The sequence below is a fragment of the Lontra canadensis genome, unplaced genomic scaffold (genome assembly GCF_010015895.1).
Source record: "Lontra canadensis isolate GAN:19392208 unplaced genomic scaffold, GSC_riverotter_1.0 scaffold99, whole genome shotgun sequence".
NCBI classification, from domain to species: Eukaryota; Metazoa; Chordata; class Mammalia; order Carnivora; family Mustelidae; genus Lontra; species Lontra canadensis.
The window spans coordinates 1,239,766-1,256,293 of NW_022631093.1; the positions used below are offsets into that span (position 1 = coordinate 1,239,766).

The following is a 16,528-nucleotide window of genomic DNA, read 5'->3' on the forward strand; positions in this document are numbered from 1 at the left end:
ACCTTTGCAAGCTGATTTTGTATCTCGCAATTTTGTTGAATTCATTTTTAGCTCTATCAGGTTTTTTAAATTTTGTTTTTAATTGTTTTTGCTAACATATAATGTATTATTTGCCCCAGGGGTACAAATCTGTGAATCATCAGGCTTACACACTTCACAGCACTCACCACAGCACATACCCTCCTCAATATCCATAACCCAACCACCTTATCCCTACTCCCCCACCCCCCAGTAACCCTCAGGCTCTATCAGTTTTTTCCTGTGGAAATTTTAAGTCTTCTACATTTAAGATTATGTCATCTGCAGAGATAATTTTACTTCTTCCTTTCATTTCTTTTTCTTGCTTATAACTGCTCTGGCTAGGGTTTTCTAATACTCTGATGGAGAGAAGTGGTAGAAGTGGGCATCCATGTCTTGTCCATGATCAGAGAGGTAAAATTTTTAATATTTCACCAGTAAGAATAAGGTTACCTGTGGTTTTGTCGTATGTGGCCTTTATTATGTTATCTACAGAAGTTTTTAAGTAAGCTGTATTTTATTTGTCCTAACAAGAAAAAAAGAAGAACTTTGAAAGCTGGAAATGCTGTCTTCAGTAAGAGGTTATTCAGTATTATGAAGAGGGTTCCTTCAACGTCCTGACAGGAAAAAGAGGCTCCAGAAAGCACTGGCATTCTATGCAAAGCTTAGAGATACCACATATCCATACCTTACATGAAACTAGTCAGGCACCAAATTCTAGCTGCCAAAACCATACAATATATAGATATGTACACATCCCCTTGGGCCGCCATTATAAAATAGCACAAATTCAGTGATTTAAACAATAGAGAATTACTTTCTCACAGTTTTGGGGGCTAGAAGCGTGAACGTCAGGGTGCTAGTATATTCCAGTTCTGGCAAGAGCTCTCACCTGGGAATGTAGACGACTGCCTCTGGCTCTGTCCTCACAATCTCTCTTCCTCTTCTTAGAAGATCCGCCAATGCCATCATGAGGGCTCCACCCTCATCACCTAATCTAACCCTAATTACCTCCCAAAGGCCCATCTCCAAATACCAACAGAGTGGGTGTTAGGGCTTCAACACAGGGATCTTAGAGGAACACAAACCTTGAGTCCATAACATCTTTTTATTCCAGGAAACAATGATGAAGCTAATAGCAGTATTCAATGTAGGCACATTCTAAATAAAGTTCAGTCACCTATCGGAGTGCTAAATAATTCAAGCCGTATACATACTTACAAAATTTGGAGATAAGTTATGTTTATAAAGCTGAAGAGTGGAATGAAGCAGGTTGGACACAAGACTGGAAACTAATACTTCCTTTCCCAATTTATTATCTGTCATTCGTCTCTGGCTACTGGCCACTTGCACAGTCCATTTATCCATATCTGCTATAATACAGACAGCTTCTGCTATTGGTTCATCCAACACTGGATGCTGGAAAAAAGAATTCATCTTACAATAAGCAAATGAGGTTTTCAAATAAATGTTAAAGAAAATAAGGCAAGAAAGAGATATTAAAAACAGAATAAAAGAATATTAAATTCTGACAGTTACTGCCAAAGAATCCTTGACAGTAGAAAATGGAATACTGAATTAACTCAATTAACAAATACCCTGAGAAACCTTACAGAAATCATCACTGGGGACACCTGGGTGGTGTTGGGTAAGCATCTGACACAGGTCATGATCTCAGGGTCAGGCTCCCTACTCAGCGGGGAGTCTGCATGAGATTCTCTGTCTCCCTCTATCCCTTCTTCCCCCCAGATAAATAAATCTTAAAAAAAAAAAAGAAAGAAAGAGAGATCATCACTGTAGAAATTAATTGCCAGAACTTTGTATTCTTTTTTAAGTTTTTATTTAAACATTTTAACATTTAAACATTAATATTTTTTAAAAATATACAAAAAGAATTCACATGAGCAAGTCAAAGGTAAGGTTCTGTGCTAACTATCCCAACTTGTCAGACATTAATTTGACTGAGCACCTCAAGAACTATCACTTGATTAGATTACATGAAACACCTTGCTGCTTTATGTTCCCTGGATTTTTCTGTTTTACCATAATATACATCCCCAATATGGCTAACAGCAATTAAAAAGGAAACAAATCACCAGGTACTAACATGATTCTCCAAGACATATGGTTAAGTCAGAAAGAAAAAGTCATTAAACACCTAGACACATGTGCACGCATGCACCCACATATATATATTATATCCATCCCAGTTACATTTTATAAAATCAGTATCTGTATCTAAATGCAAATGTATAGAGAGCAGAATGAAAATACTCAAATCAGACTCTATCATGAAGATCTCTGTGAAGAAGTACGAAATATGACGAGTACAAATACGGACGTCTTTTTGCCTTTGTGTATCTTTATTTTGTTTTAATTTCTATCAGAAGCATTTACCCAAATGATACTTTTATAATTAGAAAGTTTAAGGCACAATGAAAAATATTTTAAACTAACATACTCAAATAAAAGGCCCACAACATGTGGCTGTGCCCTTGGCTTCTTATGGTTTATACACAAAGACCAAAATTGACAATTAAGTACAAAGCGCCACTATCAAAAAGAAATGATAGTGGAAGGAATGCATGAAGGAAGGAAGGGAGGAAGGCAGGAAGAAAGATCCTACAGTGCTCAGTATTTCAACATCTTTCTATATTTGGAAAGCTAAGGTTTTATTCACCACTGGCCATACAGAACTGCATAATAAAACTGAGATTAACAACTGTAATCTGAAATACTTGAACCCAATGGCCTTTATCCTTTTAAACTTGTACTGTTACTACAACTTTATAGCAAAGAATGTAGGTTTGCTTCTTGGTAACACCAGGTTTGGCATGCCCAAAGGATATCCCTTTGCCCAATAAACGAACAACCCCTATGAATAAGGCTTTTGGCTTGATGCTAACTAAACAAAGACAATGGACCTCACAGTCCGGTGTGGGAGATAAAAATAAATACATCTGGCTATAAAAAGACATGTGTAATAGACGAAACAGGTATCAAGTGCTGGGATAGCAGAGGAGGGCAATAATGGGTTCTTGTGTGAGTGGGAGTTTCACAGTAAGAGTGACACAGGGACATAACATTTAAGTATGGATTGGACAGCTGGTGAAAAATCAGACAGGTATATGGATAATTCTGTAAGACAGAATATCATGAAAAGGCTTAGAGACATAAGTAGATGCATGTGACTAAATTAGTGAAATATGATACTGAGAAGCAGTGAAGAAGAGAATGGAAAAGAAAAAGCCTGGTAAGATACACTGTGAAAACTTGCCATGAAATTCTAAACTTTGTATTTGTTTTTATAAAGTAGTACTCAAATAATTCTTATTCACCTCTTACCAAGAATAGAACATTTTTCAATGTGCCAACTTAATTACTGAAATACGATAAAAAAAAAACCAACACGGAATAACAAACTGTTAAAGGCAGACTTCAAAAGCAGGGGACATCTTTAGGAGATGATATTTATGAAGGGGGTACATCCATTATCCTCACAAGGAAATGCCTAAACAGATAATGAGAGAACAGCTACAAAATATACCTTGTTTAAAGGTTACAAACTATTTTAGAAATTAACTTTATAGCCATTCAATCAAAAGGCATGTGGCTAAGATTGTTTTTTCTTTTTTTTCCCACAAGTTTTTATTTACATTCTAGTCCATCAACATACAGTATAACATTAGTTGCGTTTACAATATAGTGATTCATCTCTTCCAAGCAACAGCTGGTGCTAATCACAACACTTGCCTTCTTTAATCTGTATCACCTACTTTACCTCCACCCACTTCCCTTCCAGTAACCACCAGTTTGTTCTCCACAGTTAAGAGTCTGTTTCTCGGTTTTGCCTCTCTTTTTTGTTTGTTTGTTAAATGGTTTATCTAACCAAAACCTATAAAAACTACTTTTTGGTAAAGAAAAGGAAACGGCCCCAAATCTGTAGTCTCCCAAGTGAGAAGGGCCTAAACACCAAGCTTATGATCAGAAATAATTCAAGCCAAAATTGTTTTATAAGTTGTTGTTAAAGGCGGCAGGGGGGAACAGTGCCAGTCATTCATTCTGACTGCTTATTTTCACTCAATGGACTGTCACATGCAAGGTCCTAATGTGATAAATTTTCAATTTATACAACCCCAGTCTTTCTCTTCATCATCAACTTCTGGAAAAGAAAGCTATAACAAATGGGAGCATATTCTCAAGTAAGACCTTGTAGTGGCTTCCTCCACGATCTTTACTGAGCTTGTATCCAGCTTCAGACACTTCCCAGTCATAAAATGGAAGTAATTTACGTGAGAGAGAAACAGTAAATATAGTTTTATTTGGCTTAAACCTTCTTTTCTGAGTTACATGACTTCTGTAATACAAATTCATCCACAACCTTACCAGCCTTTTTTCTCCCCCAGGTATTTCCAGAATGTCAATACATAAACTCTCTAACCTCTTCTCAAGGACATACATACTCCCAAATCTCCACCCCATAACAAAACCTGATTTTTCAGTTGCTTGCTAGTATTCAAACATGGCCTTGTAAACTGCACGTCTGAACTAAAAATGTACAACTTCAGTGTACTCTCTTCAGAACTATCAAGAATATGCTCCCATTTGTTATAGCTTTCTTTTCCAGAAGTTGATGATGAAGAGAAAGACTGGGGTTGTATAAATTGAAAATTTATCACATTAGGACCTTGCATGTGACAGTCCATTGAGTGAAAATAAGCAGTCAGAATGAATGACTGGCACTGTTCCCCCCTGCCGCCTTCAAGTTTCTATCTTGCCTTTCAAAATAAAAAATAAGACCCCCCAATGTGGCAGAGGGAACAGGCCTTAAAGACACTGCAAATTATAGTTCAAACTGGCATTGCCTTTTGGAGAAGAAACTAACCAACATACATCAAGAACATGAAAATAATCCTAACCTTAAAACCCGGCCAATAACCACATTTCTGGGAATCTAGCCTAAAGAAATTAACCTAAATTCTTAAAACACAGAAGTAGTACCAATGTTAATAATAACAGTAAAAAGAAGAAAAGGTTGAGCAACACAGAACAGAGAACCCAGAAATAAACTCATGCATAATGCTCTATTAACATATGACAAAGGAGCCAAGAATATACTACAAAGGAGAAAGGATAGCCTCCTTTAGTAGATGGTGCTCGGAAAACTAGAGAGCCAGAAGCAAAAGAATGAAACTGGATCACTATTTGTACACCATTACACACAATTCAACTCAGACCAAATTAAAGATTTGAACATAAGACCCAAAAGCATAAAAATCCTAGTAAAACATAGGGAGTAAGCTCTCTGGTATCAGTCTTGGCAATGATTTTTTGGATTTGACACCAAAAGCCAAGACAATGAAAGCAAACTAAACTAAAATGCTGCTGCACAGCAAAGGAAACCATCAGCAAAATTAAAAAGCAGCCTACAGAATGGGAGAAAATATTTACAAACCATATATCAGATAAGAGGTTAATATCACACAACTCAACAGCAAAGGGGGAAAAAAAAAACCCCTAACAATCTGATTTTTAAAAATGGGCAGATAAACTGAATAGGCATTTTTCCAAAGGAGACATACAAATGGCCAGCAGGTACATAAAAAGATGCTCAACATCACTCATCTTCAGGGAAATGCAAATCTAAAACACAATAAGATATGACCTTCTAGGGGCACCTGGGTGGCTCAGAGGGTTAAGCCTCTGCCTTCGGCTCAGGTCATGATCTCAGGGTCCTGAGATCAAGCCCTGCATCGGGCTCTCCACTCACTGGGGAGCCTGCTTCCCCCTCTCTCTGCCTGCCTCTCTGCCTGCTTGTGATCTCTCTCTCTCTGTCAAATAAATAAAATCTTAAAAAAAAAAAAAAAGAATATGACCTTCTATCTGTCAGAATGGTGGTTATCAAGACGAGGATAACAAATATTGTGCACTGCTGGTGGGAATATAAATTGGTGCAGCCACTGTGGGAAACAGTATGGAGGTTCCTCAAAAAATTAAAAACAGTACTCCCATATCCTTCAGCAATACCACTTCTAGATATACATATATTCAAAGACATGAAAACAGGCTATCAAAGAAGTACCTACACTCCCATGTTCACTGCACCATTATTCACATTAGCCAAGACAAACACACACACCTAACTTTCCATCAGTAAATGAATGGATAAAGAAGATACCACACACACACACACACACACACACACACACACAGAGGAATAGTACTCAGCATTGAGAAAGATGGAAATCCTACCATTTGCAACAACACAAATGGACCATGAGGGCATTCTGCTACATGAACTAAGTCAGACAGAGAAAAGACAAATACTGTATAACCTCACACACCTAGAATCTAAAAAAAAAAACAAAACAAAACACAAAACTCACAGAAACAGAGAAGTGGGTGATGTGGGAGCCGAGGGGGGAGGATGGAAGGAATGGGTGAAGTTAGTGAAAAGGTATAAACTTCCATTTATAAGACAAGTAAGTTCTGGACATGCAATGTATAGCATGGAGACCATGCTTAACAACACTGTATTATATATTCATTATATATTATATCGGGAATAGATCTTAAAGGTTCTCATCACAAGAGGGATGCCTGGGTGGCTCAGTCAAACATCTCACTTTTTTTTTTTTTTTAATTTGACAGAGCACAGGTAGGCAGAGAGGCAGGCAGAGAGAGAGAGGAGGAGGAGGCAGGCTCCCTGCTGAGCAGAGAGCTCGATGCGGGACTCGAACCCAGGACCCTGGGATCATGACCTGAGCCAAAGGCAGAGGCTTTAACCACTGAGCCACCCAGGCGCCCCCAAACATCTCACTCTTGATTTCAGCTCAGATCATGATCTCAGGGTCTTGAGATCCAGCCCCATGTTGGGCTCTTCAGTCAGTGGGTAGTCTGCTGGAGATTCTCTCTCCCTCTCCCTTTGCCCCTCCCCTGGCTCATGTGCACACACACTCTCTCTCAAATAATGTTTTAAAAAAAAAGTTTTCACCACAAGAAAAAGATGTATAACTATATGAGGTGATGGCTGTTAACTCAACTTACTGTGGTAATTTAATATACATATATTAAATCATGTTATACTCCTTAAACTAATACGTTATATGTCAATTATATATCAAAATAAAACTGAGGTAAAAAAAAGTTGAGTGTATGACAAAACCACAGAATTACAATAAACATTAGAAACAATGTTTACAAAATATGTTAATAATATGGGGAAATTCTCTCACATCAACTGTTAAGTAATAAAAGCAGAATTCAAAACATTAAATATAATGCCATATATAAGTAGGTATCTATATATACACATACATACATCTTATATACATGTATAACCTATATAAAAATACATATTTATACATAAAAATGTAAATTTTAGTGTTTTACTGTACAGCAGGAAAATTATGGCAAACCTAGGTAAAAACAAAGTTTGTGGAAAAAAATTATCAAAACCCTATATACATATATAGTATATATATATAAAAAAATGTATATCTGTAAAAAGTGTGTGTATAGCCCTAGTTATATATGTATATAAATACACACACACACACACACACACACACAGAATAACGATGACAAGAAGATGTAAGACAGAGAATACCTAATATATACAAAACACCACATAGCATAAATCTGGTATATAAACATTAGTATCACTTTCATTACAGTCAAGGAAACTGAGGTTCTATAAAATTAAATATCTTGTCTTAAGATATGCAGATAGGAAGTGGCCAAGTCTGGGTTTCATCAGATGCCACATACTACATAATGTCTAGAAGAGGTTTTTATATTAAGAATGGCTGCCATCAAAAACTAAATAATTTACTATATGCTGGGTGATTGAACATAATAGTAAAATTAATTTATTAAGTAATTTTTAAAAAGGATGGCTAAATAGTAGAGTTGGTAAAACTTGTGTTTAGCTTTCTACACATTTCAATCTTTTATACAGTAAATATATATTTAATTTGGTAATAAGAAAAATGCTACTTTCTTAGAAACTGAGGAGAAAAGAAAAAAATACTAATACGGTTCAAAAGAATAAGATTGTATTATTTTTTATTTTTATTATTTTTATTTTTATTTTATTTTATTATTTTTTAAAGTACTATCTTTTAAAGTACTATCCTCATGAATTATCTATTGAAAGGCTCCTGTGGGGTTTTCCATGTAGGCACATAAGAAATAGTTCTCATGTTAGATGTGATGGTGATAAATTATGAGCACACAATAATTAAAACCATTAAATATAAACTTTATACACGAATAGAGAAAAACGCATGATAAAAAACCCAACCTGTTAGTGTTAAGTTTGGTATTTTAGTTTTCACTTCTTCAAAATTTTCTGTGATCTGCTTTGACAGTAAAATATCTTATGAAAATTTAAGAGGGAAAGACTAGAAATGTAGTTAGAAAAACAGAGGGCAGAAGACAGAAAGCTCTTACTTTTTACCATAGTGGAATGATTCCAAGGGCAATAGAAGGAGGACTACTAATATGAAAGTCTTGCAAGCTTTGTTAATGCCAATTTTGCTATTATATTTACATTTACTTTTGTTCATCTGTTTTAGAGACAGTGTTCTGTATATATTAAAGCTAAAGAGTATTGCTAAAGAACAGACAGATCAGCATTGGTTTCTAGCTCTGCCATCCCCTATCTAATATAACTTGAAACACCTCTCTGTGGTATATCTGAAATATAGAAATGATAGTAATAAGTGCCATAAAATTAAGTATTACATTTATGTACTTGGCACACATTAAGGCTATAATAAAAACCAAATGCTTTTTATTACTGTTACTATTCCTCCTATTCCAAAGGTTAAAAACCCTTTAAACTGAAATGTTCTGTCTTCAGTAGGAAACAGCCACCCCTTCCAATTCCAGGCTTCCAGAAGCAACATCGAAGAACACAGTGTGGGGGCGCCTGGGTGGCTCAGAGGGTTAAGCCTCTGCCTTCAGCTCAGGTCATGGTCTCAGGGTCCTGGGGATTGAGCCCCCCAATGGGCTCTCTGTCAGCAGGAAGCCTGCTTCCCCCTTTCTCTCTGCCTACTTGTGATCTCTGTCTGTCAAATAAATAAATAAAATCTTAAAAAAAAAAAGCACAGCGTGTGCTAATGGGTATAGATGGAGAGAAAAATGAATAAAATGAATGACTGAGATCAAACAGAAACAAAGACAAGAGGACACAAAGAGCATACAAGGACCCACATCAGATTTCCTAACCAAGTATTTCAACAAATACTGAGTACTCTGTTAGACAATGGGAGGACAGAACTGAAAAAAAAAAACAACAGAAAAGGTTGTTACACTCTGAAGAATACCATTAACTGATACAATCTTTTTCCTGTGAAGCATTAAATTACTTACTAGTATCTTCCTCAGGCATTTTTTTTTTTAACATGTTGTACTACACTTACTCCTATACATACGTCCCTTACTTCCTCCATTACTAAGTAAATAACTTATGATCAGAAGCTATTTCTTTTTCATCTATATATCCCTTGGACTATCAGCACCATGTTCAGAACACAGTATATCAGTAAGTATTTATCCAACTGGTGTTAAAGAGTTGAGCAAGATGGGTTTTAAATATAAAGAACATGAGTTTTGGTAACTTTCCTTCCAAAGTCTGTTTTTTAATCTAGATTTTTCTGAACTTCCCAACTATACAATAAAACACCAAACTTAACAACTTAAGATAATTTACTACAAACATAGGGCATTTAAACCTTTCTCGTGGGCCCCCAGGTGGCTCAGTTGGTTAAGCGACTGCCTTTGGCTCAGGTCACGATCCCACAGTCCTGGGACTGAGTCCTGCATTGGGCTCCCTGCTCAGCAAGGTGTCTGCTTCTCCCTCTGACCTTCTCCCTCTCATGCTCTCTCTCAAATAAATTAATAAATAAAAACCTTAAAAAAAAAAAAAAAAACTTCTGGCTAATAATTAAGGGAATGCTTCCTCAATGAGCCGTATTTTCTCACCCATGATTTCCTAGTTGTCTTTCTCCATTCCTTTTTAATGTTTTCACAGGGGGAAAGGAGAAGATTTTGCTTTAAAAATTATTAGAATGACACATGGAAATTGAAGAAACAGAAAATTCAACAAAAGCTGGAGACTTCAATACTCCATGCTCAATAAATGATGCAGTAACTACACAGAAAAATCAGCAAGATTGTGGAAAAATCAGCAAGAAAGCGGAAACCTAAAGCTATCAACCAACTTGACCTGTACATTCCTTACCCAACAACAGGCGACTATTTTTTTTTAAAGATTTCATTTATTTATTTGATAGAGAGAGCACAAGCAGGTGGAGTGGCACGCAAAGGGAGAGAGAGAAGCAGGCTCCCGATGTGGAGTTCGATCCCAGGACCCTGAGATTATGACTTCAGCCGAAGGCAGACACTTTAACTGACTGAGCCACCAAGGCGTCCCAACAGGCAACTGTTTTTTTCAACTATTCTCTAGGATACACCACATGCTGGGCCATAAAACAAGACTCACTAGATTTAAAAGGACTAAAATCATACAAAGTCTGTTCTCTGACCACAATGGAACTGATTTAGAAATCAAGAAAAGGAAATCGAAGAATTCCACAAATATCTGGAGATCAAAACATAACCCATGCATCAAAGAAATGGCAAGGAAAAATAAGGAAATATTTTGAAGAGAATAAAAGTGAAAACAAAAGATTAAAATTTATGAGCTTCAGTTAAAGCAGTGCTTAGAGGACAATTTAGAATTAAATGCCTATATGTGAAAAGAAAAAATACTTCAAATTAATAACCTAATCTTCCACCTTAACAACAACAACAAAAAACTACATCCACAGCAAGCAGAAGGGAAGAAATAATAAAGATGAGGATAGAAATTAATGGAAAAAAAAAAAAAAGACCAAAAAAAATGGAGAAAATCAGTGAAAATGAAAGTTGTTTTCCTGGGGCGCCTGGGTGGCTCAGTGGGTTAAAGCCTCTGCCTTCGGCTCAGGTCATGATCGCGGGGTCCTGGGATTGAGCCCTGCATCTCCCTCTCTCTCTGTCTGCCTCTGCCTACCTGTGATCTCTGTCTGTCAAATAAATAAATAAAATCTTAAAAGAAAAAAAAAAAAGAAAAAAGAAAGTTGTTTTCCTTGAAAAGATTAACAAAATTAACACACGTTCAGCTAGGACAGGAACTGGCAAACTTCAATTAAGAGCCACAGAGAGAAAATTTAGGCTCTAGAGGCTATAAAGTCTCTTGTCAGTGACTTAGCTCTGCTCCTGAAGCAGGAAAACAATTGCAAAGTATATAAATTAATGGGTGTAGTCATGTTCCAATAAAACCTAATTTAAAAAAGCAAGCCTATTTGTCCCATGGGCCACAGCCTACTCATCTTTGATGCATATGGGACAAAAATAACTATTAACAAAGCCATGAATATTCTTTGGAATATTCCACTTATAGGAGGTTTCAGAAAAAAAGGAAAAGCACAGATTACAATAATCAGGGATGAAAGTGAGGACATAACCAATGAACTTACAGAAATTAAAAAGATTATAAATGCGGGTGCCTGGGTGGCTCAGTCAGTTAAGTGTCTGCCTTCGGCTCAGGTCATGATCCTGGAGTCCTGGGATTGAGCCCCATATTGGGCTCCCTGTTCAAGGGGAGTCTGCTTCTCCTCCTCCCTCCGGCCCTCCCTGCTACTCGTGCTCTCGCAGGTTCCTTTCTCTCTCACTTGCTCTCTCTCTCTCAAATAAATAAAATCTTTCAAAAAAATTAAAAGATTATAAATGTATGCTATGAATCATTTTATTCCAACAAATAAATCACTTAAATGCAATTAATTCCTAGAAAGACAAAAATTACCAAAATTGACTCAGGAAAAAATAAAAACTTGGAATAGATCGAGAATAAGAAATTGAATCAGCAATTTAAAATATTCTCATTTTAAAAAGCTCAGGTCCAAATAACTTCACATGTGAACTGGATTAAACATTTGGAGAAAAAACAGTACCAATCTTCCAGAAACTCTTTCAGAAAATTGAGGAGGGAACACACCCCATCTCATTCTATGAGGCAAGTATTATTCTGATATTAAAGTTAGACAAATGCATCACAAGAAAACTATAGACTAATATCCCTCATGAATACAATCCTAAAATTCATACTAAAATATTAGCAAATCATATCTAGTAACATATAAAAAGAACTATATACCATGACCAGGTAGATTTTTTTCTCTAAGAATATACAAATTGGTTAATGTCTAAAAAAATCTACCACATCGGGGTGCCTGGGTTGCTCAATGTGTTAAAGCCTCTGCCTCTGGCTTAGGTCATGATCCCAGGGTCCTGAGATCGAGCCCTGCATTGGGCTCTCTGCTCAGCAGGAAGCCTACCCTCCCCACCCCCGTCTGCCTCTCTGCCTACTTGTGATCTCTGTCAAATAAATAAATAAAATCTTTAAAAAAAAAAATCTACCACATCTAATGTAATCTCTCACATTAACAGATTAAGAAAGAAAAACCGAATGATCATTATCAAATAAGCACAGAAAAAGTATTAGACAAAATGCCATATCCATTCATGATTTAAAGGTGGAGGGAACAAAGAAACTAGGACTAGAAAGAAACTTTCTCCATTTGATAAAGGGCATCTATAAGAATTCCACAGCTAACATATACTTAATAATAAAGAGTCGATATTTTCTCCTAGAAGACAAGGATGTCCACTATTAGTCCTTCTTTGCAACACTGTACTGAAGGATCTAGCCCATATAATCAGGCAAGAAAGACAAAAGGCATCCAGATTGGAAAGGAAGATGCAACAATGTCTATTCATCAATGACATGAACGTGTATGTAGAAAAACCTAAGGAATCCACACAGAAAACTACAAGAATAAAAGAGTTCAGCAAGGTTGGGGCACCTGGATGGTATAGTGGGTTAAACACCCAACTCCTGGTATTGGCTCAGGTCCTGATCTCAGGGTCATGAGACTGAGCGCCATGACAGGCTCCACACTCAACGCACAGTCTGCTTAAGACTCTGTCTCCCTCTCCCTCTGTCCCTGCCCTAAACGCACCCTCTTTCTTTAAAAGAAATAAATCTTAAAAAAAAAAAAGGAAAGAGAGTTCAGCAAGGTAGAAGAATGTAAGATCAATATACAAAAAATCAATTGTATATATAAGCAATGAACAATCTGAAAATGAAAAAATAACCACATTCACATTTAAGCATTTGTAATTTTCTTGATATTATAACTGATCTGATGATGAACATCTATGAATACATCCAATACTTTCTGTATTTCATATTTCTATTTGTGTAGATTCCTGGAACTCTCTACTTGCTCTCATGGTCATAGGTACAAACACACACGTGCAAAAGTAACAGATTAAGAGAACAATGATTGTGTTACATAGTGAAGTATAACCAAAAATGTAAGGTAAACTGGTTCTATCAGTTAACAAAGTTCATTCTAAGTAAATACAAGAGCAGTGAAGGTAACTCACCTGCACAGCATGAGACAAATCGGATATCAGACACTGACGGAGCCTCTCATCATTCCCAATTCCTTGAAGAACAAAGTCAGGCACATAAGATGAGCAGTAGCCACCCAATAAGGACCTCCCAAAGTTGGCAATGTTGGGCTGAACAGCACTCACTTCAATTAACTTTGACCTGGAAGAAAGGTCCCAAAACAAGGCATATCCAATTATTAATAAACATTTTATCAATAAAAAACTTTTTGGACTCTTCCTAGTCCACACTTCTAGTACCATTGTTTTCTACAAACTATACTCAGAGTAAAATCATCCTTAAGTAAAAATTGGCCTGAGTGATCAATGAGACCACAAAATACTCCTTCCTATCCAGAAAAGGTGGTGAATGAACAACTCTGTAATGACCCGGGTATAAATCGTTCAAAAGAGACATCCAGAATGGTGTCCTTTGTGTATATAATACATTCTTAATAGAATCAGAGAATGAAAACCATCATCCAAAACAAAGTAGTTAAATGTATCACAAACCCAAAGCATGGAATATAACATTTCTAAAATACGAATCTTCTCCTTCTATACTTGACCCACAGTATACATTTCCTGCTTTCCTTTTAGTCTTGGCCAAATGTATTTCTAACAGCCACTTTCCACCTTCTCTGTGATCACCTCTCTCTAGTTGCCAGGCTCAGCGCAGGTCCATAGCTTTCCTTTTAGTCTTGGCCAAATTTATTTCTAACAGCCACTTTCCACCTTCTCTGTGATCACCTCTCTAGTTGCCAGGCTCAGCGCAGGTCCGTATTTGGGGGCATAAGTCACTCTTAAGCTACTTAAAAACTCCTAAACAGTAAGGTATCCCCCACATACAAATATGCTTTTCTTTAATGACTTCACATAACCTTTCTGGGGTTAACTATGGGGCTTAGCCTTTAATCTTTCCCTAAAACCACATGGTAATAGAAGAAAATCTCTCCAGGACAATGACGTCTTGTTTTATATTACTTAACACCAACCTTCATCTAAATAGAAGAATGATATATATTTACATAGGGTCTATTATAGGTTAAAACTTCCTACTTACCCAGGAAAAGGTATCTCATCTTCTTCTGCCCAATCTTCTTGCTCTCCTCCATAGTAACTGCTTACTTGTCTAGTCATATCATGACCTGTATCTTCACTTTCACTATCCCCAAGAGCACTATCTGAACTTTCATTTCGTGGAATGTCCCATTCAGTTCCTACAGCAATTTTTTTCTCTGAACTCTCTTTATCCCCATGGGGGACAAGAATGGAGAGTGTATCTCTTTGGTCCTGCTGAGGAAAGCAGGTTTTACATGAACCCTGGTGAACTGTTTCTACACATTTACAAAATTCACTCTTCTGTTTGCTACTTTTTGTACACAATCCTTTTGAAAATTCTAACATACAGCAGTGTTCTTTACTGTCTGTACTTGTTTTAACTGCAATAATATCATCAATAGTCCTGGTTTCAATTGAGTCATCATTAAAATATTCATCAAATAAGCTCATGCTTTCTGGATCTGAATGATTCCAACAGGGATGTTTGCAGGTCTCTCCAGAAACCACGTTTGGTATATCAGACTTGCCGGATTGGTCCTTAGTTATCTGTTTAGTTTCTTGATGCTCCTGATCAACAGCCCCTCCTTCTACCTTCAGTGGTTTGGTGTGGTGCCTGGTAATCTGATCCACCACTGCCTGACTCCTGAGTTCAGTATCTGAGTCAGGGGACATAGAATCTCCAATCAAGAAGGTAACCTTTGTCTGTGATGCTTCACAAGAAAATGCAGCAGTCACAAGCTTATCTGGAGGTTTTTTTTCCACAACCATTCCTGTGGATCTCAACACTTTGCCTGTGTGATTACCTGAACCCAGCAATTCCTCATTATGCCATGTTTCCTCTGCTGGCTCTAAGCCTGATTTTGACAAGGCGCATTTGTCTACTGGAGCAGAGCCTGTGCAAACAACTGTCTCTAACTTAGTGTCAAGGCAAGTTCTTAATTTATCTCTGAACTGTTTAACATCAACAGCATTTTCTTCTTGGCAGTCAGAGGGAGAAATCATTCGACACTCATCTGAAATTCCTAGCAGCTCCTTCGAGCTGTTTTGAGTATCTTCGCTCTCTTGTTGTGAAACATTCTCTATATTTTGCCCAAGGAACGGACGACTGCAATATTTACAGCTACAGTTAGGAGTCCTTGTCTCTTCTGGGTCTTTAATGAGCAAACTGCTTTTGTTTCTATGCACTGTGATAAGCACATACTCTGATTCTTCTATTTCACCTTTCTCCAAAGTGGTAGTAATTACTGTGCCTGGCATAACAATGGCTTCATCTTCTCCATTTTCTAAAAGATGGGTTTCTTGAAGTTCAGAGCATCTTATAAAATAAGTAAGAAAATAAAGCAGCCTCTGGACCATGTCTTGTCGTTTGCCAACCACCACAGTCCTCGCTAATCGTACAGGAGAACCAATAGCGCCATACAAGTCCCCTGCAATGGAAAAATCAGTTACTGGACATATCCTCTCCTCATATAGCCAAGCAGGCTATTTCCAATGATCAGATACCTACTCTTACTGTATGAGAGCTAGTTCAGGTTGACTCTTAGTTCTTTAACAGGTAAGTGACTATTCAGGAGCATGGGATGAGATAAATGGTATTTACCAAAGAGCAAGGTGAATAGAGGGGTTTTCTAATTTCCTCTTTAAGCAGCTCCTATGGTTCTGAAACCCAACCAAAGAGTCAACTGTGAAAGTCACACTGACCAAGAATATTCTCGGTGCCAGGCCTCATGCAGAGCTCTTCACTGAGGGAGAAGTACTACTTAAGAAACTATGAGCAAAAGAAGTCTGTTACTGCACCTAATGCAGAAAAGAGAAAGCACAGTATCTACTGGACGGGGAGGGAGGAGAGAAAAGGGAGTAAAATGTGGAACAGAACAGAGTAATCATATCACACACTTAACCTTTCTTGATTAAATCACATCCCTGAACCTTAACTGTTGTTGCC

At 37.1% G+C, this 16,528-nt stretch overlaps 1 protein-coding gene across 3 annotated transcripts in view; it reads right to left on the reverse strand.

The window, feature by feature from the left end:
* FNIP1 (folliculin interacting protein 1) overlaps nucleotides 1–16,528 on the reverse strand; it is a 153,246-nt gene that overhangs the window by 5,979 nt on the left and 130,739 nt on the right. For 2 of the 3 annotated variants that reach the window (XM_032837635.1, XM_032837634.1), the window contains 3 exons: nucleotides 14,585–16,010; nucleotides 13,516–13,684; nucleotides 1,240–1,437 (listed from right to left, as the gene is read on the reverse strand). In XM_032837635.1, coding sequence (XP_032693526.1) covers nucleotides 1,240–1,437; nucleotides 13,516–13,684; nucleotides 14,585–16,010 — 1,793 coding nt within the window. The remainder of the gene's footprint in view (nucleotides 1–1,239; nucleotides 1,438–13,515; nucleotides 13,685–14,584; nucleotides 16,011–16,528) is intronic. The other variant, XM_032837636.1, reaches the window with a different exon arrangement.